The sequence below is a fragment of the Tursiops truncatus genome, chromosome 10, assembly GCF_011762595.2.
Source record: "Tursiops truncatus isolate mTurTru1 chromosome 10, mTurTru1.mat.Y, whole genome shotgun sequence".
Lineage (NCBI taxonomy): Eukaryota > Metazoa > Chordata > Mammalia > Artiodactyla > Delphinidae > Tursiops > Tursiops truncatus.
The window spans coordinates 1876879-1900899 of NC_047043.1; the positions used below are offsets into that span (position 1 = coordinate 1876879).

The window sequence follows — 24021 nt, forward strand, 5'->3', positions numbered from 1 at the left end:
CGCGTTCAGCTCGAGAGCAGATTGAAAGCTCGGAGCATGGGTCGGGGACGGGGCACGGGGTGTGGCTTTGATCCTCAAGGAGCCATTTGTTGGAAACCCTGGAAGCCAGGGTCTTCAGGGCTATTCCTCTGGGGCTGGTTAGAGCCCCAGAGAACCTCTTCTGTTCTCTCTCCAAGTGGGGAAAAGTCTGCTCCCTGCGTTCTAGGTGCCACGTGGGCAGACGTCTCCCAGCGAGCAGTGTGTGTGTGTGTGTGTGTCCCCTTGGTCTCTGCGTGTGACGTGGGACCCAGGCCCCCAGCTCTACTGGGGTCCAGTTCAGAGATCCTCCTGGAGTGGGAGAGGATGACGTTGGAGCCCTGCAGACGCCTGCCGCGTAAGCGAGGTGGGTTCTTGTCCCCGCTGGGACCTGCCCAGTGCGTTGCCAGGTGCCCGTCCTGTCCGCGGGCTCGGCACTGTGCTGCTGTGTCTCCAGCGTACGACCCCTTTACTGAACGGTGGGCAGGGCCTTGGGAGGACTTGAAGTGAGACGTGGGGTGAGTCCATCGCCTTGACTAACATTCAGGATAATTAAGGTTTGCAGCGCACAACCGTCGGGACTCAAGGCCTGGCCTCTGACCAGAGTGGGCAGGCCGTACGTAGACGGGGTGGGGTCAGGGGGGACTCAGCCTCCGCTGCACGTCCTGGCAGGAGTGGGGGGAGGGTGGGAGAAGGAGGTGAGTGCCTGACCCCGCGCCCTACCGCCTGACTCGCTGGTGCCCCCGTTGCAGAACCTGCCAGATGCTCCCTGGTAAAACAGGACGGAAAGGGTGGAGCGTGGGTCTGGAGGGACGGCGGGGCGGGCACACCTAGAAGGGACAAATCTCTGAGCCCAGACGCGTAGCGACTACATCTTAGACGAACCAAAGTTCCGCCTGATTGTGTACCTTGAGAAAACTAATAATAGGACCGGGAAAATTGGCAGATGTAAACCATTTATGAAAATCAGTAGCTTCAGGACTATAATTGTAATCAGGAAATGTACCAAGAAAAATCTGCCCTTCTCAGTAACAGCATGGAGGTAAACGTACTAGTTTCCGAGGAATGGGACCAAGGTGGAGACAAAAGCCTCGAACAGAAGCAGGCGTAGCTGTATTCCTAAATATGATTTTATTAGAAACATCATTAGTGTAAACAGTATTTAAATGCGGTTTTATATTCCCACCATGCTTGGGAATGTAAACACGGGCGAGGTGGTCAGTGTGTATTTAAAAGGTGGTCAGTGTGTATTTGTTGACTGACAAAATGAGTGAATAAACTGTCACTGAGACATTTATGTCGGTGTCTGACGGGGGGGGGGGGGGGGGGGGGGGGGCGAGGCTGCCCTCGCTCGACGTGTGTGTCCACCAGGAGGCGGGCTCCACCGCGATGGCCGGTCTCAGCACAGCGGCCGCCTGGTGCCCGTGACCACACTCAGCTGACTGGTTCAGCGTTTGTAGCTGACCTCACGGGCCAATCACCAGGTTTTTAAAAAGCTTACTGTTTATCTGTACCATCACACTTGGCAATGTGACCGTGGCCAAAAAGGTACGAGAGGAGATGCAGCCAAAACCAGAAGAAAGCACACGGAAAAAACATAATAAAAGTCAACTTGAATTTTTTTCTCCACAGTAACCACTGCTGGCTTTTTAGTATGCGTCTCTGGGGTATCTTTTCCCACGTGTGTGAGAGAATTGGAAGCAGCATCACCCGTCTCCTAGCCTGCTTGCCTTTTCTCGCCTCGCCGTGTGGCTTGTCACGTCCTGGAATTGGCCTCAGCGGGTGACTCTCAGTGGCTGCACACAGAACCCCGAGGGGCCACTTGTTCTGTGTGACGCAGAGCACGGGCTGTGACGTCGGGCTCCTAAGAACCAGGAAGATGTGGTCTGGACCTCGGGCTACTTTCTCCAGCGCCTGGACTGCACCGCCCTCGTCCCTTACCTGGACCCTCCCCCTGCCCTCAAGCCCACCCAGGGAGGGGTCTGATCACATACCAGCAACCCCTCCCCGCCCCACCCCCCACCCACCTAAACTCCCCACACTCTCAGTATAAAGACGGAGTCCATGCTTTAGTCCCCAAGACCGCATCCGCCCACCTGGTCTCACCCATCGGGTCCCGCCACCCGTGCAGCAGCATTCCCACCTCGCTCCCTCCCTCCCTGCCCTCAGCCCTTGCCCCCAGGTGGTGAAGAGCCAGGGCTCAGATCTGTCTGCTTGGGTGCGAGTCCTGTCTGTGCCACTTCTCCCCTGGGTGACCTCGGTCAGGGTCGTCATCTTTGTTTTCACTCTCCTCATCTGTAGGATGGGGATCAAAATACTACCTAATCGCAGCGGGAATGACCTGCTGAGAACCATCTGCTCAAGAAGGGTGAGTTATGAGCGTTTCTCGTTCTCCTGGCCTCACCTCAAACGTCACTTCCTTCGGGAGGCCTGTGGCCCCTCAGGCCACGTCAGGCCCCACCCCAGTTGCACACCCACCCGGATGTGCTCGCCCGTGCCCTCGTGCTCAGAGCTCAGGGAGCGCTGCTCCCCTTGCTGGATGTTGACTGCTCTCCCTCTGGACCGCGCAGGGTACGAGGCCAGCGCCCGGCCTGCAGCTCCTTTCATCTCCTTCCCTGAGGGGCCGGGCTGAGCCCAGGAGGCCAGCCCGGGGATAGGGAGGGCTGCAGTCTTCCAGGGACACTTGACGTGTGTGCTGCCTGCGGTGCGTCAGGCACTGTTGGAAGGGTTTTGCATTTATCATCTCAGTTTCCCAAATGACCACCTGAGCCTCGTCTGTGTTGTCTCTAGAAGAGGACTTGGGACTCAGAGAGGCTGAGTGACCGTCCCGGGGCCACAGAGCGGGTTGAAACCCAGGCAGCCTGGGTGCTCAGCCGCCTTGCCCCTGGTTCTCGGCCTCCTGTGCGCATCAGAGCCCAGAATGCTGGTTCAGTCTGTCTGCGGTGGGGCTGAGAATGCGTTTCTAGTAGGTTCCCCGTGAGGCCGGTGCTGCCGGTGCGTGCAGACCACACCTGGAGAGCCCCCGCGCCACCGCCGTCAGTGCCCAGGAGGACGTTTCCAGTAGCCAGCGGCTCCCCTAGATGTGGGTACAACTGCACTGTTGCCTTTGCCCCCGCCTGCCTCCTACCTGGACACTCATTTATCTTTCCTTTCTGGTTCCAACCACGTCGGTGACTCGGGAGGACGAGTCCCCGTGTCACCTGGGCCTGCCCACCTCCCTTCTGTCGGACCCGTCAAACCGCGGCTGCTGGCTTTCCCCAGCGGGGCTGGTTTAAATCATCCACCTTGAAATGGACTCGCGTGTGTTGTGCTGGCGAGGCCCCCCCAGGCAGGGGAGGGTCGGCTGACGCCAGAGGAAACGGCACCTCTCTGCTGCTCACGGAGGCGCCACGGTGGCCAGCTGGGCCCTCGGGAAGACAGAGATTTTCAAGCAACTCGATTTCTGTGCTGCTTGCCGACTTTGATTAACTTTTCACTCCCACTGTAGAGCGCGGGTTTTGTTCACTTGGCTTCTCACGGAGGAATAGGAGCCTGCGGCCCTCAGGCCCCCGCCCGCCCTGCCACTTCCTCGCTGCCACACTTCCTCCGTGTCACACCGTGGAGACCAGTATTGTGAAAACAAGAAGTCTCTTCTCGGGCCGAGGGCTTGGAAAACCGCACACTTGCCCATGGGCATCGAAAGCCTGAGTCCAAGTGCGTGGAGGAAGATGCCTGGTTGCTCCCCAGGGGTTACGCCTGGGGCGCCCGGGTCCGGGCAGCCTCTGCTTCAGCAACGGCGGAGTCCCGGCTGGTAATTCGTTACTGAGGGAAGTTACATAACCGGCCACCTTCTAACTGTTCAGCCGTTTCCTGGAGCAGAAAGTATTTGAGTTGGAATCCTCCCTTTCTTCCATTATCTATTTTTTGAAGTCTTGCCTCAAGCCAGCAAAAATGTGAAGGCTTCACTGAACCATCCAGTTAGAACAGACTCTGCTCCCCCTGTGCTGACATCCCGCCTGGCAGCTGGCGCTGCAGAGGTTCTGGCCTTTCGGCTTCGGATGCTAAGCCTCCTGAGGGCAGCCGTAGGAATGACGGTGGTAACCTCACAACGCCTGGCTCCTCGGAGGTTCTCAGCAAGCGCTTGTGTACTGGACACATTTAGGAGGCGTGGTTCTGTCTCAGCCGGGCAGGTGCGAACTCTCCCTGGTTCGGGGAGTGGATCACCGTGTCGGGGGCGTTCTCCCGGCTGCCTCGCTGAGCTGGGGAACGGCTGGGAGTGACCGTGTAGGATATGGTACGAATTTTCTACTTCTGCACTAAAAGCAGGACCACCCAGGTCCCTTTTGCAGTATCTTTATTGAAGCAATAAACTGATTGCAAAGCCAGTGCTTCCTTACCTGTCCATGTTCTAATGAAGTGAAATAAAAAGGATATAATGAACATGCTCAAGGTCGTAATCGTGAGACAGAGCTGGACGGCTTCTGGAATCTCAGGGTATCATTTAGTCTCTCCCAGCCTCAGGCTCCTCATTCCTCGAAGGGGGATGGGTTACAACAACCTCTAAAAACACGCGCAGTTTGAGGATGCGTGGTTTGTGTTCACGTCACAAAGCCACCTAAAGGAAACTCCGCATTTTGCTGGTGAGCCGTTCAATTCCAGCCTCCGTCCATGATGGGAAAACTAGATTTGAGACAAAGCCATTGTCCAGCCGGTGGCAGGTCACTTCACTCCCTTGGGCCTCAATTTTCCCAGCTTTAAAGTGAGGACAGGGGCTTCCCTGGTGGCACAGCGGTTGAGAGTCCGCCTGCCGATGCAGGGGACGCGGGTTCGTGCCCCGGTCCGGAAGGATCCCACATGCCGCGGAGCGGCTGGGCCCGTGAGCCATGGCCGCTGAGCCTGCGCGTCCGGAGCCTGTGCTCTGCAACGGGAGAGGCCACAACAGTGAGAGGCCCGCGTACCGAAAATAAATAAATAAAGTGAGGATAAGAGAGGCCGCTGGGCTCTCTTTTACTTTGGAAGTTTCTTATGAAAATCAGGTGAGGTGACACAGGTGCTGTCTAAAAGTGAGGGACCCTTCTTGCCATTTATATAGGAAAGGGTCAGGGATGATCGGCAAGGTTTCAGAGGCCTGACGATTGGAAGACAGATGTTTTTCGTTTGCTCGCTGGACATTCACGCAGGAATGGACAGAACCGTCCTCCGGTTCTTAGCCTCTTCTCCCTGCAGAGCCGGCTGCTTCTTTCTCGAGGGAGGACAGCTCTGAGGGCACAGGCTGGACGGAGTTCTGCTGTTGTTTCATCTGCCCTCTTAGCAGCCACAGCCGGTCTCTCCTCGCCTGTCTGCCCACACCCCACCGCTCCTGGGATAGGACGCTGCGAGCGTGTTGAAACCGCGGAAGGCCAGAGGCCGGTTGCTACCCGGAACCTCCTCCAGCCCCTCTGCCAGGTAACCGTCACAGCCGTACGAAGGCAGAACCGGGGAGAGACCGTCCCGGCACAGAGGCTCGGAGCTCCCTGCAGCCCTTCTCCCAAGCCAGGCCTGCCCGGAGGTGGCGTCTCACCCCGGGGCGGATGGCGCGTCATCTGGGATTCTGCAGACCCAGCTCTGCCTTCTACGTCGGGGCCACTCGGGTGAGCCTCCCGGCCGGCACAGCCTCCCCGGGGCCCGTGAGAAGTGCAGGAAGCAGAGAATCCAGCCCAGTGAAGCAGCATCTCTAAGGGCTGGGCCCAGGAATCTGGGTTGTAACAAGGTCTCTCGGGATTTCTGCACCCACTGCATATGGAGAAATGACATTCTAAGTTACTCCCGCAATGCTTCAAACTCAAAGTTGAGACGCAGTCATAGCAGTGAAACTCACTCAGCCTCTTAGGATGAAGCCTGGTGAGTCTGTCACTCTGTTTCTGTGCCTGGTAATTCAGGAATGTAAAGAGACTTTATTCTGAGTAGGAGAGAGCAGAATAGGGATAGATTTGCTGAAGATATAGAAGCCATGATAAGAGGAGATATGAAATCAACAAGAAAACGGTTGCCAGGCAACATGCTTGGTTGTCAGAGCGACAGAGCCATCTTCAATAATAACCCACAAGCAATCTTGGATAACAGCCCGTAAAGCTCTGAGATAGAAAGCATCGATGTCAGGAGTGGGTGACAGCAGATACTCCTCCAGAGAACGAAGGCATACGGCTCCCTCGTTCCATTCCGTGAATATGGACCATGCTGTAAACACAGGCCCCAGGGGTGTGCACATCTGAGGAGGGTAGTGTCCCTGCTACCTGGAACGTTTTGTGGCTTTTGTTTTTCTTATGGTCGTAGCCCCGTCTGCACATTATATTTTTACTCAGCACAGTGAACTGCAGTCACAGGAAGCACCCAGTTGTCCCCAGTATCTTGCCATGCAAGCCTGGCACAGTCTTGCTGACTTGATCACCAGCATGTGGCCAGTGGGGCCCATTCCTGAGCAGGATGGTGACCAGGCATGAAGATGGCAGGATGTTAGGGTTTGGGGGAAATTTATGGAACAGGGGCCTCCTTCGTCACTTTTCCAGGTGAGGGATGTGACTCCTATGATGGATGTACCATTGCCCACCTCCTCTTGCTCTCTGGGTCAGCCCTTCGAAGTAGACCCGGTCTCTGTGCTGAGTCCCCTGCAGCTGACCTCGTGCTCCTATTTTCCTCCGTAAAAGGACTCCTTGACAGCAAGGACTCTGCCGTGCTCCTTCCTGGTCCCCGGCCGCCGGCCCAGTACATTCAAACGTCGCTACACAGGAGCACTAATACCTCCGCCTGACCAGTGACCTTCAAGACAAGCAGTAAGTCGTGGTCAGCACATCCCAGCCCTGCGTTATCCCGAGTGCAGTACAGGGGCTAAGGGCTCTGCAGGCCAGACTCCAGCCTGAACCCCGGCTCTCTGCGACCCTTGACTTGCCTGATGTCTCTGTCTCTCGGTCTTGTCGTCTGTAAAATGAGGATACCGGTTATACCCAACTCATCAGATCGTCTAGGGGATTAAGCAAGCTCATAGCAAGTTTGGAGAAGTTCCCGTCCCATGAGCACCGTGACTCTGTAAAGTGAGACACTACCTTCCTCTTACAGTTTGGCCCTTGCGGGAATCACGTCAAAGCAGAATCTCCCCAGGTCACAGGCTGGAACTCGGCAGGACTGTGCCAGTGGGCAGGGTGGGTGCGTGGGGACGTGGTGGAGGACAGGCCCCGCCCCTCTTCTTTGAGGTTTTCCCACGTGAAACCTTGATCGCTGGGTTGGTGGTTCTTAGCAATATAAATTCAGCCATCGTTCGGCTTTCCCTCCCTGGGATCTTCCGTGTCCACGCTGCTGATTTTGATTTACTTTTATTTCTTCTAAAAAGCAGCATGCAAAGAGGCCTTACCAAGAGTTTTATTCGTTGTCATAACAAAACTGTGGTGGAACTGCTCAGAAAGACAGCGGTTTCCTGTGTAACTGGTCACAGCCTTGCTCAAGATTAGAGGCTTTTTCTTAACACCTAACAGAGAAGAGCCAGCTAGGGATAGAAAAGCCAAATACTTCATTTGATGAATAGATTTTTAAATTTTTATTGAAGTCAGGTTGGTTTACAATGTGCTAATGTCTGCTGTACAGCGAAGTGGCCCCGTTACACATGCACACATTCCTCGCCATATTCCTCTCCAGTGTGGTTTATCGCAGGATATGGAGCAGCTCCCTGTGCTAGGACCTTGTTTATCGGGGGCATATGTTATCATCACATGTGCCCACAGAGCCTGCAGAGCCTCATTCCTCCAGGGTGGGGCTTTCTCCACAAGGCAAGTTGTCATTCAAAACAGATTCATCACAGGCTCCACACACAATGTCCATATATCCACAACATGTAACATTAAGGAAACTCCGAGAGTATACAGACAGAACTCCTCTAGGTCTTTAGGAAGTAGAGGAGAGGGTACCTTGCCAGGGCTGTGACACCCAGAGGGCTGGGAGAATTCTCCTTCTTGTTCTGGGTGCTGAATACGTGGGTGAGCTCATCTCGTGAAACATTTTTGAGCTGTCCTACTTATGCTGGTTGATTCCTAGCAAATGGCATTTATCAAAATACAGACATTTTTCAAAAGCTTAATAAGCTTTCTAAAGTCAAATAAAGGTGATCCCTAGTTAGGAAAATAGGTGGTTGCAATGATTAAACAAAACAAACATTATCCAAAAGCAATGAAGAGAATGGATGGTACTGCGTGGACAGTCACCCCGTTCCAGGATCACCTGACCCCCACCCCCGGGGCATCACTGATCACCTCCCCCTCTGACGACACTGTGCCTCTGCCTCTGTCCTCAGCTCTCAGGCTTTGTGGCGCCGATTTCCTTGTGGTAATTGTCTTCCTAAGTGGATGGCCACCTCCAAGAGAATCACGCCGCCTTGTTTATCCTCTATCTTCAGCAACCAGGGCAAGGAGAGGCACACGCTGGGCTCTCATGTTCCACCTTACGAATGGTTGGGTGCGCTTTCCCTGTGGGTCCTGTGGAATCATAGGACCTCGTGGATGAACCCCAAAAACATGCTAAGTGAAAAGAGTCAGACACAAGAAAGCACATATTTTATGATTCCATTTATATAAAATTCTAGAACAAACAAAAGTAATCTATAGTGACATTAGAAGATCGGTACTGCAGCTACCACTGGGGTCAGTTTACCAGAGTTATGAACTGGCATAAGCCACCCTAGAGCGGGGATCTTGTTTGGCTGGTTCATTGTGGCATCCTTAGGGCCTGGTTCGGAGCTTAGCGCGCAGTATACGCTAAGAGAACGCAAATTAAACCAGTGAATGCCTTTGAAATCAGAGCAAAGAGAATTCATTTGAACAATCGGAAGAGGTGCCTCATGCTGTTGTTCAGGGGAAGACTGTGAATCTTGTTCCAGATTAACAGTATTTCTGGAGTTAACGTATGTTAATTTAAAAAACCCACAATGATGAAAAAAATCATCAATTTTTGAAAATTAGTTCAGCAGGCAACAACAGCAAGTAGTGTAGGACATAAAATATAGTAAGAAATTAATAAGTTTAAAAGGCACGTAAGTCCTTACCTTTTAATATATTTAGGTCATATGAAAGCAATCGAAAATTTTAAGTATCTACTGTTTTGCCTTTATAGAAAACATCTGGGTTTACTTAAAAATGGGAAAATTTTTATCCAGTTTCCTAAATAGTTCAGCTAATGTATCAGATTTTCACAGAAGGCTAAAATTTGCGATGCATTTATTCTTTGAAAACTGACTTTTTAAAATATTGTGCAATCATAAAACATTTACATTTCTAATTGACGGGGACTCTTAGGTATCTGCTGAAGCAAAAGTTCCTACTACCAGAATTTATTGTAACAGATTTACAAAATAAAGGAAGGGTTGTCGTCAGAAGTTCCGGAAAAAACTCTTTCAGTAACTTCCTCTTGCTATGCAGGCCGGTGTTTTAAATGCTGTCTCCTGTGTGCTAGAAATCACCTGTGTTCCATGACACTTGTGGGGTTTCACACTACAAATTATCCTTTTTGGCAGAGTAACTTGACAGATTCATTCACTCCACACGCTCTGTCCACACCCTGTAGGCTGGGCTCCCGTCACACCAGCTACTGACTATTTATTCAGGTAGAAAGGATCTGGTGTCGCAATTCTGTACATGTGATTAGAACCCTGCAAGAAATGCTTTCACACTTTGTAACCTGTACATGTCTACGAGCCATCGACCTCTCCAAGGTCGAAGTACAACAGATCCTTCCTTAGTCCCAAGTGGTTTTTTAAATGACAGATTCATCCTCCAGTATATTTCTTATCCCCAACCGATGTACAGTTTTGTGCCGAGATCTCGGCTCTTGGCAGTGACCCTGGAGGGGGACAGGGTGCTGGATTTGTGCCACGGTTTTGAGAGTAAAAAGGGCATTGCTAATAGTTCCAATAGAGTCGGACACACGCTGTTTTGAGCTGGGACGAGAGGCACACATCATAAAGCAGGGCTCATGCTGAGTGAAGCTGTTTCTGGGCTCTCTGATCTGTTCTATTTCTGACCATCTTTGCACCAAAACCCGCCCTATGTTATTTATGCAGCTTTAGGTAAGTCTTGATTCGATTAAGTATGTCTGCCTTTCTGGTTCTTCTTCAAGATTGCCTTTGTTATTCTTGGCCCTTTACATTGCTGTATAAATATTAAAAGGAACTGTCATGTTTCACCAAAAGCGACACAAAACAAAAGCTGGGGTTTTTCATTGGGCTTGCATTGATTTTGTAGATCCGTCAACACTTTTGAAATAATGAATCATGACCATGGTATAGCTCTCCATTTATTTAAATCTTTATTTTCTCTCAATACTGTTGATAGCTTTCTGTACTATAGAGGTCCTGAACATCTTTTGTTGGTTTTATTACCAGTCACTTGAATATTTTTTGACGTTTTTGTAAATGCTGTTAAAAAAATTTTTTTTAACTGTTGATGTTACATAGAAATACAAATCAACTTTAAATTGCACTTGTAACCAGCGACATCGTACTTAACTCACTTTTAAATTCTAATAATTTAGACTTTTTATGAAAATAATAATCTAAAATAGGGAATTCCCTAGCCATCCAGTGGTTAGGACCCTGCACTTTCACTGCCAAGGGCGCAGGTTCGATCCCTGTTTGGGGAACTAGAATCCCATAAACCACGAGGCACGGGCCAAAAAATAAATAAGTAAATAAATAAGTTTAAAAAAAGATCTAAAATACTATTTTCTTCCTTTCAAATCATTATATATTTTATTTATTTTTCTCGAGTTACTGTATCAGCGAGAATCTTCATTAAATTATTGTATAAATGGTGGCAACATACATTCTTCTCAAATTGCAGACCGATTTCTCATTTATTTCTTTCTATTTTTGCTAGTTTCACTTTGAGGGCGTGGTATTGGGTGCATGCAAATTTAGAGTTGTTATGTTCCCCTAGTGAGCTGAATCTTTTTACCATTATGAAACGTCTGTCTTTATCTCTGGAATAAGAGAAACTACTTTGCCTAGTATTTTTAGCTACCTCTACTTTTATGGTTAGCATTTGCATGATATTCTGTTCCATTCTTTTCCTTTCAAATCCTATTTTTATGTTATAGATATATGTCCTGCAGACACCATCTAGTATGTTTTCAACCCTGCCTAACCATCTGTGTCTTTTAACTAGAACATTTAGTCAACTTCCATTTTTAATTATTTGGAGTTTAATATACCATCTTGCTCTTTGTCATGCCTGTTCTGTGTATCTCTTTCTCTGTTTTCTTTCCTCCTTCTGGATTGGTTGTGTATTTGTTGTTATTCCTTTTTTCCTCTCTGGTTTATTTGGGAAATTATAAACCCGTTTGCTGTTCTTCTAGTGGTGACCTTAGACAGCACAACATGCATCCTTGACTTAACAAAATCTAATGTAATTGTACTTATACTTTTATTCTCTTCCCAGACTATGCAAGGACATTTGGACTTTTACATCCATTTTCTTCCCCAACTGCTATGCTATATTTTAATTCTGTATATATTTGGAGGTCTATAGACATTATTACTGTTGTTTAATATTGTCAATATTTGTTTAAATTTACCATATTTACAGTTTTTTCCTTCCTCTTTATTCTTTCCTATAACTCTGACATTCCTTCTCCATAAAGAATATACTCTAGAATTGTTTTTGAGTCTGCTGGTGGTGAACTCTCAGTTTTTGTTTGTCTGAAAAAATCTTGAGGGATATTTTTACTGGGTGTGGAATAATTCTAGGTTGGCAGGGTTTTCTGGTGTTATTTTCCCCAACATATTAAAAGAATCATTCTGTGATCTTCTGGCTTTCATCATTTCTGTTGATACATGCGTTATCTTTCTAACCACTGCTCCTGTGATGGTACTTTGTCCTTTTCCTTTGGTTGTTTTATGTTTTCTGATCATCTCTTAGTCTTTGGATTTCTGCTGTTTTCACTGGATGCATCTAGAGATGTGTTTCTCTGTAGTATCCTGCTTGGGGCTCGAGCTGGACTTGGAGAATCTGTGAATTGATGTCGTATCAGTTTGGAACCCTCATGTTGATTGTTAGCTCTTTGACCATTATTCTGCCCCACGCTGTCTCTTTTTTTCTCTTTTCCTGTGGAGTGTCTTCTTACTGACTCATTGGAGTTTTTTATCTTCCCTTTTGTATTTTTCCATCCTTTCGTCTTTCTGGATTTTATTTATTTTTTCTTTCCGGAAGAAATTATGATTTCTCCTGACCATGACAATTCAGTTTCTCTCTTTTGCTATATCTAATTTGCTAATAAATCTTATCTATTTAGTTCTTCATCCATTACTGTCTATTTGAGCCCTGGAATTTCTATTTCATTTTTATTCAAAGATGGCAGTGTCTCTTTTAGGTTTCCAGTTTTCTGCTGAAATGTTTAACCTTGTCTTTTGTCATCTTGATCATAGAAAACCGTGTTGTTTTATAATTTGTGTGTGATGATTCTAATATTTGGAGCCCCCAGTACTTCTGTTTCTGTTATCTGGGGGGTTTTTTTTGGGGGGGGGACTGTTTTTTTGCTTTTTATCTTTTTTTGCTGGTTTTAATATACATTGTCATGGCTCTTCACCCATTCAGTTATCTTTGATTGTATGCTGGGTGTTGTATAAGAAAAGCTGATTATAAAAAATAATTTGAGGTTTATGGGTAATCTTTCCCCAGAGATGATTTTTGTTTGCTTCTGCCATATGCCTCTGGGTTTTAGCAAACCAGGATGAATGTAATCCAATTCTAGGGGCTGGAATTTTCCAGGCTGTCCGACAACTTATAGCAGGGCTGCATTCCGAGACGGTTCACTCATACCTGTAGGGTGTCAAACGAAAGCACAGGAAGTGTAATGGGGCCCCTGCTCCTGACAGATCCAAACTCAGCCTGCCTAGCCGAGAACATTGCCAGAATCCCTGCTTCACACCTCATTTATCTCTTTTGGATTGGGAAATGCACATGGGGCAAAAGTGATTTCCAACTGCACCCGTTTCTCCTGGATCTTGGCCCAGTAATTTGTGATGATCATGTCAACCTTCCTCCTATGGGCTGATGCTAATTTTGTTTGGTTGCTTTTTCAGTTGGTCTTAAGAGGTTTGAGTTACCTACTTCACCATTATGAGAAGCAGACGTTTTCCACGTAAAGTATGAACTGGGGGACTTCCCTGGTGGCCCAGTGGTTTGGCCTCCGCACGCTCACGGCTGAGGGCCCAGGTTCAATCCCTGCGTGGAGAGCCAAGATTCCATTTGCCGCATGCAGGGAGGCCAAAAAAAAGAAAGAAAGAAAGAATTGCATCTAGTCTCTGCTCTTGAATTTACTAGTTTTTCTGATTTCAACAACTGACTGGTAGTCCATGGGCCTCTTCCCTCAAATACAAGGAGGATTGAGCAGATGGGCTTGGAGCCCATGTAGCTCGATTAACACGATTTAATCTAAATCACTGAGTAGATTTTAGGATGAGGAGGGCTTCCCTGGTGGCGCAGTGGTTGAGAGTCCGCCTGCCGATGCAGGGGACACAGGTTCGTGCCCCGGTCCGGGAAGATCCCACGTGCCGCGGAGCGGCTGGGCCCGTGAGCCATGGCCGCTGAGCCTGCATGTCCGGAGCCTGTGCTCCGCAATGGGAGAGGCCACAACGGTGAGAGGCCCGTGTACCGCAAACAAAACAAACAACAACAAAAAAAGCGTAGCAGAAGGCAGTGACTGTGGCTTTTCTTGTTGTCCCTGTAGCTAAAACGACCTGGGACATGGCAGGTGCTAGTAAGTATCTTAAGGAAAAAAGAAGGAAGAAATGCTTTGCCAACATGAGATTTGCTGAAATTTTGTTTTGTGCTGTGGAGTCACTCCCTATCAGGACAGACGTGATCGCTGGTCAGGCCAAGAACCCCGTTTTGCAGTCTTGGCTTGTCTGAGATCAGGGAGAAACAAGAAGACGACTGAGGTCAGTCTGGTTTGCAGCATCTTAGGAAACTTTATTAACCAGCCCACCAGCTTTATGGGAGCACAGAGGTGCAGCATTTCACGCCCCCTTCCAAGGAGTGCATTAACGAAGGGTTATATTAATCAGAGTGCAGCCTCACCCCATCTCCCACCACAGCGTTGCATAAAGCCGTACCATTACCATAAAAACCTGTACCATACTATGGACGTCAAGAGCCTTTATCAGAAAACACGGCAGAAGCCGGTTAACAATGAGATCTCTGCGCCACCTCTTCGCTTAATAGTATCTCCTACGACATTTTTCTTTTTGTCATTTCTTGGCATCTTTCATGGTGAGACACCTACTGCTTGATTCCTTGTGATCCCACACCAACTCATATCAGGAAGGAAAAGGGAGAACAGAAAAAAAGGAGGGGTTAGGTTATCACCAGGTGGCTCTTTGATAGTTTGACACCTGGAGGGCTGTAATGGGATACAAATTCTGCAGAACACAGGCTCAGAGACATTGCCAAGGCAAGTCTGTCTTCATAACGCAGACCCTTAACTGCTGCGCTCTGCGGTATTTCAATTGAATATCTGTTTTTAAGCCGCCTTTCAACAATCAGGGTATCTCTATATTACGGCTTCCAAAGGTCTATCTATAAAACAGATGACAGAGTGACCGTGTTCCCCCCGGCTCTCAGGAAAGTATAGCAACTTCATAGATTTCTACGTTGTCAAGAATCTACACATCTGATTTTTTCTTTGCTTTTTTAACTTGATGCATTCAAAAGAAATCACTGGATATTTTTAGCATAAAAAAAGAAGAGGGCTTCCCTGGTGGCGCAGTGGTTGGGGGTCCGCCTGCCAATGCAGGGGACGTGGGTTCGTGCCCCGGTCCGGGAAGATCCCACATGCCGCGGAGCGGCTGGGCCCGTGAGCCATGGCCGCTGAGCCTGCGTGTCCGGAGCCTATGCTCTGCAACAGGAGAGGCCGCAACAGCGAGAGGCCCGCGTACCGCAGAAAAAAAAAACAAAGAAGAACAGATACCCATGCCAAGTTAATGGGTGTAACCAGCCAACAGGACTGAGCTTACAAAGGAGATTAAAGATTCATTTTTGGATAGTAGTTATACTGGTAAAGATCTATGAAAATGGTCACCATTGAAAGGGCAGGTAAAATGCTCCAAGCCTGACCTTGTATTTCTAGTCTCTATGGGGAGGAAAGTCTGCCGAGGAACAGGATGCTAGTGGACGGATTGTGCCGAATGAAGAAAATGAACGGGTGGTCGGCGGTGAAATACTCCTCTGTCAACAGCATGCAGTAGTTGACGGCGACCGAGGTGGCAGCCGCCGCCTCTGTGCCCTCCTCGTTCACCTCCACGAAGGACTTGTGGACCACCTTCGATACAGAGAGGCCTCCGGCTCCTGATATGCCGGACAGGTCAGCCTTGCCACTGAAGAGATCCTGCATACCCAGGGAGGCCAGCAGAGTGCTGAGCTCGTAGCTCTCCTCCAGCTTAAACCTGGGCAGCTGGACATTGACCTCAAGGAGATCCAGATTCTCGGGTCTGGTCCACTCACGCAGCTTTTCCAAAGTCAGCTGTTGCTCAATCTGGATTCGGAATGGGCAAAAACAAGAGCTGAAATCATTTTATAGAAGGAAGTTATGAAGCATTGTTTGAATGAACGGGCTCCCTAGCTTCCTTCATGTTTTGTACCAACACAGATTCCATTTGGAGCATTTCATTTCTTTCTGGCTATTGGTGATAATGAACAGAGCTGCGTTCCCAGTCACCAAGGGCCCATCCACCCAGGACTCACCAGGCCCCTGCCACATGGGTCACGGGCCGTCCTGGCTAAAATTGCCCTAATTGGTCGCGTGATGCAAGAGGGTATTTTAAAGCTTTCTTCCATTATTTCATTCTGTTCATTCTGAACCCCAGTGATCACTGTGTTTATCTGGGAACCTCACACAGCGGAAGTTATCTCTGATAGATGTAGCCCATTGGTAAACACAGAAATGGCCCTAGTTCCTCATCTAAAATGGGATAACAGTAGCACATACTTGGAGCGCTGTAAGTGCTGAATGAGTCACCCTACACAAGTGCTGTGTAAGGTCAGCTACTGTCATTACTATTATCACTGCTACTGCACTGGAACAGACGCACATTCCACTTTTCTACTGGTGCTGGTCATTCCAGACTTTCTTTTTGATAATCAGGAACGGACAAGTATGCAAATACAATTGAAAGAAGGAACACAGTGGTTTTAACTTATGCTCTAGAGCTGCAAATGGCTAATATTAAACGCCATCCAACAGCAAGTTAGGTCAGGGATGGGGGAGGGGAAAAGCCCACAACAGGCCAGAGACACTGAAGCAAAACTTCACTCTTCACAGTTTTGCCTCTTCCTGGCCCTGGCAAGAGATACGATTGCCTTTGAATTACAATAAGAGAAACCGCAGACAAAGTTCAGGTTAGGCAGCCGGCTTCTCTCTCAGGCTAACGGGCCACGTGGATCTTTTCCTGTCATGTAGCAGTTGGACATTTAATGCACAACCTACGTGAACTGGGGTGAGAACGACCAGATTTTACAGCACATGGCGAAACTATAATGGTCGAGGGTTTTTAATTTTAAAAAATTGTTTTAATGAAACAGTCCCCATTTATGGCACGGGCCTCCAAAGCTCATCTAAGGGAGTCTCCACGAGCTGCCCCTGGCCAGCGTTCCACTCGGTCTGTACCTTAGATGTTCCCGCCACGTTGTGCACCGATAGTAGCTGAACATTTAAATGTGGGCCTTCCATAAAAAGGAACGAAACTGAGTTATCTGTAATGAGGTGCATGGACCTAGAGTCTGTCATACAGAGTGAAGTAAGTCAGAGAAAAACAGATACCGTATGCTAAGGCATATGTATGGAATCTAAAAAAGCGGTACTGCTGAACCTAGGGGCAGGCCAGGAACAAAGACGCAGACCTACTAGAGAAGGGACCTGAGGACTCGGGGAGGGGGAAGGGTAAGCTGGGATGAAGTGAGAGACTGGCATTGGTAGCGTGGCATATACGCTACCGAACGTAAACTAGATAGCAAGTGGGAAGCAGCTGCATAGCACAGGGAGATCAGCTCGGTGCTTTGTGACCACGTAGAGGGGTGGGATAGGGAGGGTGGAAGGGAGACACAAGAGGGAGGAGATATGGGGATATATGTATACGTAGAGCTGATTCACTTTGTTATACAGCAGCAACTAACACAACAATGTGAAGCAATTATACTGCAATAAAGATATTAAAAAACGTACAATAAAAAAAATAAAATAAAATTATATGCACAGGAAAAAAAAAGTTCTCATCACAAGAAAAAAAATTGTAACTGTGTGGTGATGGATGTTAACTAGACTTATTATGGTAACCCTTTCACATCATATGCAGTTATAGAATCATTATGTTGTACTCCTGAAACTAACATAATGTTACATGTCATTATACCTCGATAATAAAAGTCTCTATAAACATAAATAAATAAATGTGGAGCTTCGCACTGGCACACGTGGATGGGCTACTTTACAAAGGAGTGACGGGAAACTGGGAAGGAACACCGGGTCACCTCACTACACAAAGAACAAGCCCCTATACCCGACACACACACACACACACACACACACACACACACACACACACACACACACGGTCCGCGCATCACACACACACACACACACACACACACACACGGTCCGCGCATCACACACACACACACACACACACACACACACGGTCCGCGCATCACACACACACACACACACACACACACACACACACACACACACACACACACACACACACACACACACACACACACACACACACACACACACACACGGTCCGCGCATCACCCGGGGTGGGGAGGCGCACCTTCCTCAGCCCCGTGGACTCGTCCAGGATGTCATCCGGCAGCAGGATGACCATGCTGAGGTCCTCTCCCTCGTAGGGCAGTTCCAGCACCCGGCACTTAAGGTCCTTGATGTAGCCAAGCGGAAACCTCTTCTTCTGATACATCATTTTCACTAGTTTTGTGTCTTTCTAGACAATGAAGACACAGGTCACTAACACTGTTGTCAGCGTGGCTTTAGAGCACACAGTCTTCTAGAAGGTCACCTGCCCTCACCTTATTCAGTCTGAAAGCTGCATCTTCTGTGGCCTCCATCATGAATTTCTCCTGCCAGTTTCCTTTGAAATAGATGGCATTCACCAGCACCAGCTTAGTCGTGCTATCAACCCCACCTGAGGCCAACAGCTCTGGAATTTTCCCTAAAAAGACAAAGTTAGCTTTTTAAAAATCCACCTATCAGAATTCCACATTTGAACTGACCTTTGCTTAGCAGTGAAATGCCACTCAAATTCTTCCTTCTATTTAATTTCCTTTAACATGGTACTAAGTCAGCCAAGCCCCCGGGGTGCTTCTACTTTAAATAAACCAGCTCGAGGGGCAGATCAGGGGGACACAATCTGCCCCCAAAGGGCCGATGCTTCAAAACAAGTCAATTGTTTAAAGGCTAAAACCAGGAAAACTCTTCTTTTCTGGAACGTGGGATAAGTAGTGGCCTCATTTTGTGACTGGCCATTCTTTTTCAGGAAAAGAACAATTTCTTAACCAAAATGTTTTGTCACTAATAAATAGCTCCCTTCTTCAAATCTTCCAAGTTAGATGCCTAACTCTCACAGGAAAGCTTTTAACAAATATCCAAAAGGTAGGACAGTTCCTCCCCTGAAACACAGGCCCCACTCATGATGTGGCATGGCCGTGACAGTCCCTGATGGAAGGAACACAGGTGTCCTGTGGGTGCCTCAACCGTTCCGTGACTACGACAGTAACACAAACCAGAAAGAGAGCCTGAGGAGACGCAGCCCCACCTCCCGACCCTGGTGTCTTAGACAAGATGTTGGCAAAAAGTATTTATGACCACAGTAGCTTGTAAATATTGATTCACAAGATTTTCATCTCTTTCAGTCTTCGTTCAATGTTAGTTTCCATTTTAAAATGTAGTTTGGGGAACTTATGGGTAGAAAACATTTAGCATCTTCAGTTAAATCATGTTTACATTTCCACTTTGAGGAATTCCTACATTTGAAAGCTCTCTGGGGACATCCCCCCGTGGTGCAGTGGTTAAGAATCCGCCTGCCAATGCAGGGGACTAAGGGTTCGAGCCCTGGTCCGGGAAGATCCCACATGGCACGGAGCAACTAAGCCCGTGCGTCACAACTACTGAGCTCGCCCGCCTAGAGCCCGTGCTCTGCAACAAGAGAAGCCACCGCAATGAGAAGCCCACGCACCTCAACGAAGAGTAGCCCCCACTCACCTCAAGTAGAGAAAGCCTGCGCACAGCAATGAACACCCAACGCAGCCAAAAATAAATATATAAAATAAACAAATTTATTTAAAATGGAAGGAAGCAAGGAAAGAAAGAAAAAAGAAAGGAAGGAAGGAAGGAAAGAAGGAAGAAAGAAGAAAGGAAGGCCTGGCCCTGTCTGGCCCTGGGCAGTTGGGCAGTGCAAGGTGGACCCCAGGGTCAGGCTGAGGGGCTAGGGAAGGGGAGAGGGAGTCACCTGCGAGGGGCAGGCGGGTGGACGAAAGGAAGCATCAGTGTGTACGACCAGGGCTGCCCTCACTCACCTTCCGTCTGCCCTTTGACCCACTCGTTTATGGTCTTCCTTGCGTCTTCGGCGGCCTGCAGAAAATCCACACTGGCCAGTTCAGCACCGTACATTTTCTGAGTTGAAGCTAAGAACTCCTGTTTAAGGAAAAAAAAAAGGAAATGTGAGTAACTCCTACTCCATACAGAAATGGTTTTGTAAAATCCTGAAAAGCAACAGAAATTGTCCCAAAAGGCATATTTCATTGTAACAAAAAAAATTCTAACCCTTCTACATTTTTTACTATAGTGAAAAACACACAGCATTCAACTGACGACCTTAAGCACTTTTAAGTGTACAGTTGAGTGGTTTCAGTGTTGTATAAAATTTACCAACTCCTGGGGACTTCCCTGGCGCTCCCGTGGTTAAGACTCTGTGCTTCCACTGCAGGGGGCAGGGGTTCAATCCCTGGTCAGGGAACTAAGATCCCACATGCCACGCGGCACAGCCCAAATAAAATAAAACAAAATTTACCAATTCTTTTCTACCCCTTGACTAACATTTTCATAAACAAGCAAATACTGATTGTACTTGAAAGTGAATCATGGAATTCACTCTTGCTTTAGCAAAACAGCCAGAGTCAGTCTTTTCACTGTGGAGACTAGAAAATGAAATCACATCCATTTCCGGGAAAACTGTCTGTCGTGTTTTCATTCTGGATGATTTTGCTGAATGTTTATAAAACTTAAAGCTGACTTCTGTGACTTGATTTTGTTGGAAAAGAGTCTGCATTGTCTAGTGAGTTTTGGAACACGAAGAGCAAAGTACTTACAGGGAGGAAATCATAGCTTTTCTCTCCATATAACCTGTTAGCAAGTTTCAGAATGTAGGGAGCTCCATGTTTGTTGATATCAGCATTCAAACTCTGAAATCCCGAATGAATCTCCTCAACCTCTTTGAAATAGAGAGCCTAAAAGAAAGAACACATTATTTCTATAACCATTTCTTTTGAAATTATAAGCTGGTTCCTTGGCATTTGCTTCCATCAAATCAAATTAATATTACTAATTATTGATGATCCCCAGCCATCTTCATATTCCATTTTTCATTGGAGAACAAGTAATAGAAAATCCAAAATGTATGTCTTGGTGAAACATAATAAGGACATTGGAAACTGTTTTCCCATCACTTTTTTGGTATAATTAGAGTTCCACAAATAGGAGTGCTTAACAAGCTAAATATTTACACAAGTCTGCTTTTTTCCCCAAAATCAGAAGTGGTAAGTTCATATGTATATTCTATACAAATATATTTTACTGAAAGTTCTCAGAAATAAACAGTAAAGGTAAGAAGCATCAGCTATGTAAGAACACAGAGATGGTACAGACTGAGAGGTTTTTATTTCTTTTCCTTGCAGTACTGGCATCAGTAACTCACTTACTTAAAAATAATTTCCTTAAACTTAACATGGGGCAAAGTTGAATTCCCATATATCAGTTACATCTAGAGTCCCCTTATGGTTTTATGAGGCCTGGGCTGGTTCCTTGCTTTTAAGTCACGAGGAAGAACCGCCACCATGTACAAAGGCCACTTACTCACTGAGATGTGAACTGTGCGTGGGGGTGCTGTGACGGATCTCTTTACTGGAAACGGGGGTAAAAACTTAAGACTGTTCTTTACTGAGCTTATAAAGTACCTGGAAAGCCTCAAAACACAAGCTCAGCTTACCTTGCAGGGGACGACTAACAATGACTAGTACCGGGGTTCTTTTTAAACCGGATTTTTAAAAACTTTCAAACGCTTTTGTATCTGCAGTGATGAAAAAGGTTGGTTTTTCCTAAAGTACAGAAATAGAAGCTTTGCAGCTGGAACAGGCCCATAAACGTGAATCCGGGCTGGACCTTCCCTGGCTCTAAGTGCAGCGCAATCTGTGACCCGTGTGTTAGAAAGACCTTCACTTTCACCCCTCTTTTCAAGGAAAGCCAGAGTTCCCCACTCAGCATAAAGCACGCCCCGCACACAGGTGCCCTCCACACCCACCAAGGACAGGCAGGACCCTCAGCATCCCCGCCTCCTCTCCCTGCAGGGCCCTACTGCTCACACGGGAACGGGGGTCACAGCCTGGCCCCCTGCCAGGCCCTGGGGTAGGAACACGGACTCACAAGCTCTCGTGTCCCCTTGACTTCTCGACTAGGTGTCATTATGCTCAAAAGCATCAAGACACAGCTGACATTATGGGAGTCGCTGAGCATCACAGGCAAAGCGGAAACTGGACAGTCCTGGGCGGGGGAGGGCGTGGCTTACAGGAAAGCCCTGCAGACTCCTTGCGGGAACGGAAGCAGCGCAAGGCAGGGGGTTGTAGGCTTTCTTCCTGCTCCGTCCTCAGTCCAAAAAAGCAGAGCCTGGCACATCGCAGGTGCTCAGTAAAGACTGGGTCATGAATGACAGCCTGCATCCCAGTGGATTTTTCCTGGGGCTTTTTCTGAAAGTCTGACTTCATGAAGTATAATGTATAATATAACACACAATGCTGAACACCGAAATACAGTTTTGTACAAACGCGCTGCAAGAGCTCAAAGGCACAACTTTCTGGTACGGTCTGTGCGGTAGGCACCAGCTGGGAGAGCTAGTTTCTGCTCACCTTGGACATCTGCGCCGCGGTATTGCCTCTGGTCCCCAGAAAGACCATGGCCAGCGCTGATGAAATGCTGAAGGGGGAGATGAAGATGTTGCCGGCAGGATCGCTCTTGTTCAGGGCGCGGAACAGGTCCAAGGCGAAGCGGGTGTTTGCCGCGCTCAACTGCTCCATGGTGAGGCTGCAACACAGAGCAGAGCCCTGAGCTGCCCCCTGCCACACCAGCCAATCGACAACGCCACTTCCCCATCTCCTCCTCAACTCACGCCAGCCACCTTGAAATACCCTGCAACGAACTTGTACTTTCTCTCTCCCTCTCTGTCTCTCTCTGTCTCTCTCTCGCGGAGGGCAAGAACACTCCATGTGCACTACTGTGGGAGCTTGGGGCGACTGGCCAAGGATTCAGCAGTGACACGGGATCAGGACTCCGTGTCCTAAAGGGCCCTGGCCGTGCAGACAGGTGCATCTGGGCCCTTCCCTACCACACGTGGGAGCGCACACTTCCCACCCTCCGTTCAAGTCTCTGATTCATTTGAGCCATGAATCCACTGCCCACTTTTACCTGAAAAAGAATGTTTCTATTAGAAAATCATAGCTACCTGCTACTCATTAAAGCAAATTCCCGCAAAAGAGACAGAAGTATCCTCGTTTTTGAGATTCACTTGCTGGTGTTTAGAGAGGTCCCCAGTCTCACAGCTGGTGAAAGATCTGAGAGTGGGAAGCCAACACAGGCCCCGGGGTCAGGTAGGGCAGCCCGACAAGGAGAAGGCGACAAGTATCCTCTGTCACTCCCGCGGGCACGGAGGGGCTGCAGGTGAAGCACCTGGCCTTGCGCTCAGCTCAGCCAAGCACTCTCCCCACCTGACCTCGACTCTCAGCCCACATACAATCGAGCAAGAGGAACAGTCGTGCTGGCTGCCCAGCGTGTAAGTGCTAAGTTGAATTATTACTGTTGCTGCTGATAAATAATCTCTAGGATCGCACTGGCCTCCCTTCCCTGCCTCCAGCCGCAGAAAGGAGAAGCCGCTCCGCCGGGGCTGCCTGGAAACCCTCACAGAGAGAGAAACATTCTGGACTCCGGCTTCGGCTTCCGCTTCCGCCTTCAGGCCCCAGGGAGCGACCTCCGTCTGCCGCAGGCCGCCCGGTTTGGTCTCCCGGGACGCAGCGCCGGGGACTCCGGGTGGGGCGCAGGGCAGGTGGCGGTAACCACCGGACTCAGGGACCCCGCGAGGCGCACGGCGGGGCGGGGAGACCACCGGACGCGGGGACCCCGCGGGGCGCACGACGGGGCGCGGTGACCACCGGACGCGGGCACCCCGCGGAGCGCACGGCGGCGCGGGGTGACCACCGGACGCGGGACCCCGAGGGGTGCTCGCGGATCGGAGCCTCTCCCGCCCGGCCCAGATCGCTACCCGGCCTTACCCGCTGCTGGGCTGTCTGGGCGAGGTGCGTGGTCTGGGCAGAGCGCAGAGCGCGGCCCTTATAGGCAGAAGGGAGTGTCCCCGGAAGGCGGGGCGGCGCGGGTGGGCGGGGCACAGGGCGGGCCAGCGCGGCTCCAGGCAGCGCGCTCCTGGGGGCCCAGCACCTCTCTGAGTTCCAGGCAAACTCAGCTCTCCGGAAAGGACCTGATGGGCTATTTCCTACTAAGGTGTGAATGACTGAGATGACAAGGTGCCGGCTCTTAGAGGGCAAACCAGCCTCTTTGGAATCTTATCCAAACACTCCAAACTCCGGCTTACTGGGGGCTGAGGGTGTGTGTGTGAGGAGGGGCCTCTAGGGTGAGATAGAATCAGTTCCAAACAGCATCCTTGATGTCTCTGTCCCTCAGGAA

At 48.9% G+C, this 24021-nt stretch overlaps 1 protein-coding gene and 1 long non-coding RNA gene across 3 annotated transcripts; one reads left to right on the forward strand and one right to left on the reverse strand.

The window, feature by feature from the left end:
- The first annotated feature begins 1366 nt into the window (after positions 1-1366).
- Positions 1367-14106, forward strand: LOC141279677 (uncharacterized). Its single transcript, XR_012334274.1, has 2 exons — positions 1367-2383; positions 2982-14106. It is a non-coding gene; the product is annotated as an uncharacterized lncRNA (long non-coding RNA).
- SERPINB1 (serpin family B member 1) lies at positions 13959-23698 on the reverse strand. 2 transcript variants are annotated; one of them, XM_073810241.1, is made up of 7 exons: positions 23613-23698; positions 22197-22371; positions 20388-20525; positions 19596-19713; positions 18090-18232; positions 17837-18004; positions 13959-15540 (listed from the first exon to the last, which is right to left on the reverse strand). In XM_073810241.1, the coding sequence occupies exons 2-7, from the start codon at positions 22362-22364 to the stop codon at positions 15139-15141; spliced, it is 1137 nt and encodes a 378-aa protein (XP_073666342.1). In that variant the 5' UTR covers positions 22365-22371; positions 23613-23698; the 3' UTR covers positions 13959-15138. The 2 variants fall into 2 exon arrangements, with proteins under 2 accessions (XP_073666342.1, XP_033719656.1); XM_033863765.2 differs by lacking the exon at positions 23613-23698 and adding an exon at positions 22790-22920.
- Positions 23699-24021: the final 323 nt, after the last annotated feature.

Coding starts and splice junctions, on each gene's coding strand:
- SERPINB1 (XM_033863765.2), bottom strand. Junction 19,714..20,387: donor AAAGCTATGATTTCCTCCCT/GTAAGTACTTTG, acceptor TTCCTTAAACAG/GAGTTCTTAGCTTCAACTCA. Junction 18,005..18,089: donor CAGCTTTCAGACTGAATAAG/GTGAGGGCAGGT, acceptor TTCATTGTCTAG/AAAGACACAAAACTAGTGAA.